This window comes from Rhincodon typus, chromosome 4 (assembly GCF_021869965.1).
Source record: "Rhincodon typus isolate 14 chromosome 4, sRhiTyp1.1, whole genome shotgun sequence".
NCBI classification, from domain to species: domain Eukaryota; kingdom Metazoa; phylum Chordata; class Chondrichthyes; order Orectolobiformes; family Rhincodontidae; genus Rhincodon; species Rhincodon typus.
The window spans coordinates 85,345,528-85,349,438 of record NC_063335.1 but is presented as its reverse complement, the minus strand read 5'-3'; the positions used below and the strand labels follow the sequence as shown (position 1 = coordinate 85,349,438).

The following is a 3,911-nucleotide window of genomic DNA, read 5'->3' as shown; positions in this document are numbered from 1 at the left end:
GAATTTAAAAATACACCTTCAGGGGACTTACCAAGACTCATTTGCTTAAATACATCTGTAAACTAATTGGAAGCAATATTATATACTTTTAAGTCATAAAATCTTAAATGGGGATTTTCTCTTAAAAACCCTCATTAGAAAATAAAGAAAATGAATCAGTCAGGAGACACATTTGAATATTAGGAGAGACCACATTGATTTATGACCACATAATTATTAATTTGCTAGTGTGTTGGGGATTCTTCTCTCCACCCACCTACCAAAAACACTTATAATTACATATTACAATATATTTTATTGAAGCGTAACAGCTGGAATTACCCATGATGTTATTCATAATAACAAATATTCGGCGTTAATGGCATAGCTTCCACATAGAAGTTCATAAGAACTAAGATATATACTAGAACTATATATCACAGGTAATCCAAATTCATGATTTAGCTGCCAAAAATTATAATTGCATATTGCCAAGAAGTTTCTGACCAAAACTAGAAGGTCCATATGTGATGTCGGTTCCAAAAGACTGATAGTATGTTTTGTTTTGTTTTGTTTTGTTCTTTGTCATTTTTTGTTTAGGTACTGGATACAAATCAAAAGAACTCGAAACTCTTTCTGAGGGCCAGACCTTAATGATTGGTGGAAAGGAGGTTGAGATAACGGGACCAATCTCTGCGGAGGACTTCATGAGTGGCCGGTGTTTTCACTCCACTGTTACTGCTTTGTCACATTTACCAGTGGCAACATTTTCACAGCATCCTTTACTAAAACCTTTTACAAACCCATTGAAGAACAGTCCTGGGTTCAGTCAAACACAAATTTTTCAAAAAACCAACATTGAATGTAAACCTAGGCATGATCCAAATGCTCCAAGTAAGCAATTTAATTGATAATTTTTGTAATCTTGGGTTATTTGTTCAGCCGTTGAGTAACCTATGATACCTGCAAAACTTTCCAGTAGACTTGTAGAGAAACACATTTAAAAATATTTGTCTTTTACATTTGGGCTTCACTGATGAGGCCATCATTTTGTGTCTTTGATGGCTACCATTATAAACTAGTGCAACCCATATTCTTGGGATACAGGCTTCACTGGCAAGAACAGAAATTATTTTCCAACCTAAATAGTTGTCCTTAATTGGTATTGAGTCATTTTCATAAATTATTGCAGAAGAAGGTTGCTGACAATGCTGCGAGGGAGGAAGTTCCAGGATTTTCATCCAGTGACAAGTGTATAAGGTGAGGGTCATGGACAAGGCGGATAGAAAGCAGCTGTTTTCCTTAGTTTGAAGGGTCAGTAATGAGGAGGTGTGATTTTTAAGGTGAAAGAGGGGGTCTGAGGAAGAGATTTTCATCCAGAGGGTGGTGGGAATCTGGAATGCACTGCCTGGGCAGGCAGTAGAGGTGGGAAACTTTCTAAAGTATGTAGATGAGTACTTGAATTGTCATAACAAGTAGGCCAAGTGATACAATGCGGGATGAATGTAGATAGGTCAGCACAGACTTGTTGGGCCAAAGGGGCCTCTTCTATGCTTAATGACACTATGACTATGATAGTGAAGGTCAGGATGGTGTATGATTTGGGGGGATCTTGAAAATGATAGTGTTCCATGCACCTGCTGCCTTTGTCCTTCTGGTGGAAGGTAGAGGTTATGGGTCTGGAAGGTGCTGTTCAAGAAGGAGCCTTAATGAGTTGTCTGTAAAGCCATAAACCACATAAGCTGTTTCTTTAGGGTTTACTGAGTTAGTTTATTCCAATAAATGAAGGTATTTCAGGGGCTGAAAGGTGTCTTGGCATCCTGAGGCTAGAAAGGAAAATAATTAACCAGGCTTGTTCTTCCTGTCCAGTGGCACTTGCTGAAAAATGTACTTCTGTATGAATGTTTGAGTTCATCTGTAATTCCCTCAAACTACTCATTGTAATGCCCTCTCCTGTTAAATGGTCTGCAGATATTCAATTGCCGACACCAACAAATGAAGAACTACTGTTTAGGCTAAGTAATAGGCTTTTGGCAGCTCGATACACAATTCAGTTCTTAGAAAAGTCAGAGAAAAAATACTTTTGTGAAGCAACATGTTTTACTTTTGCTAAACCTTTCTTTTTTTTCCCATAGAGTTATAGAAGTCTACAGGACAGAAAAATGCTGAGCCTGCGCCAGTCAAAATGACCACCAAACTAACCTTGAATAGTTAGGTGGTGGTTTTTGACTGGAACAGACTTGATGATCCAAAGAGACTGTTTCGATGCTGGAGACCTCTATGACTCTAACTGTTCTCATCCCAGTTTTCAGCATTTGGCTCATAGCCTTGTGTGCCTTGGCAGAGAAATACTTCTTAGATGTTATGACAATTTCTGACCGATCACCCTTAATGGCAGTGAGTTCAAGGTTCCCACTACCCTCTTGATGAAAAAAACATCCTCACATTCTCTCTAAACCTCCTGTACGTTACCTTAACCTTTAAATCTGTGTCCCTAGGTTATTGATCCCTCCACCAACGGGAATAGTTTATTCCTGTCTACCCTATTTATGCCCCTCATAACTTTATACATCTCAATCATATTCCCCTTCAATCTCCTCTGTTCCAAGGAAAACAACCCCAATCTATCCAATGTGGAGCTGGAGGAACACAGCAGGTCAGGCAGCATCAGAGAAGTAGGAAAGTTGACGTTTCGGGTCAAGACCCTTCTTCAGAACTCTATCCATTCTCTCTTCATAACCAGAACTCCCCAACCTAAGTAAAATCCCGTTAAATCTCCCCTTCACCCTCTCCAGTGCAATCACATTTCTCCAGTAATGTGGTTTCCAGAACTGCACACAATAATCTATCTGTGGCCTAACCAACCTTTCATACAGTTCCAGCACAACCTCCATGTCCTTAAACTTTATGTCTTAGTTTAATCAGAGCAGGTATCATATATGATGTCTTAACTACTTTATCTATCTGTCATGTGAACTTAAGGGTCAGGCAGTTTAGCATACCAAGGTTTCTCTGATCCTTTGTGCTTCCCAGGGCCCTGCCGTTCATCATGTATTTTCTTGTCTTATTTGTCCTGCCCCAGTGCATCAGTTTGCACTGATCTCGATTGAATTCCATTTGCCACTGATCAGCCCTTCTGACCATCCTATCAAAGTTCCCCTGTAATCTAAGGCTATCCTCCTTACTGTTTTTGTATCACCTGTGAATTTGCTGATCAATCCTCCTACTCTAAGTCGTTTATATACATCGAACACAGCAAGGGCCATAAAACTAATCTCTGTGTAACCCCCATGGACCCAATCTTACAAACATCACTCGACCCATTACCCTCTGCTTCCTGCCACTTAGCCTATTCAGGATCTAATTTGCCAAATTTCCTTGGATCCTATTGGCCATTACCTTGGCTATCAGTCTCCCATGTGGATTGTTATCAAAAGTCTTGCTGCCATGTAAACTATGTTGAATGTGTTGCCCTCATGTATATGCCTGATTACCTTATCAAAAAATTCAATCAAGTTGTGAGATGTGCCTTCCTCTTAACAAGACCATGCTGACTATTCTTGATTAATCCTTGCCTCTCAACTGCAGATTAATCATGTCCCTCAGAATTGTTTCCGATAGCTTACCCACCACTGAGATTAGACTGACTGGTATGTAGCTTCCTTATTTATTCCTTGCTGTCTTCGTGAGTAACAGTGCTACATTGGCTGTCCTGCAGTCCTCTCCTGTGGCCGGGGAGGAATTCACAATTATTGCCAGTACTCCTGTTATTTCCTCTTGCTTCATTCAATAGCCTGGGGTACATTTCATCCGGCCCTGGAGATTTATGTACTTTTAAGTCTGCAATTCCACTCAAAACCTTCTCTCTGTCTATGTTAGAGATAGTAGGAACTGCAGATGCTGGAGAATCCGAGACAACAAGGTGCAGGGCT

At 40.1% G+C, this 3,911-nt stretch overlaps 1 protein-coding gene across 1 annotated transcript in view; it reads left to right on the top strand.

The window, feature by feature from the left end:
* rad54b (RAD54 homolog B) overlaps positions 1 to 3,911 on the top strand; it is an 84,874-nt gene that overhangs the window by 56,118 nt on the left and 24,845 nt on the right. The window contains exon 2 of the mRNA XM_020530045.2: positions 580 to 873. Within this exon, the coding sequence (XP_020385634.2) occupies positions 633 to 873 (241 nt within the window). The 5' untranslated portion in view covers positions 580 to 632. The remainder of the gene's footprint in view (positions 1 to 579; positions 874 to 3,911) is intronic.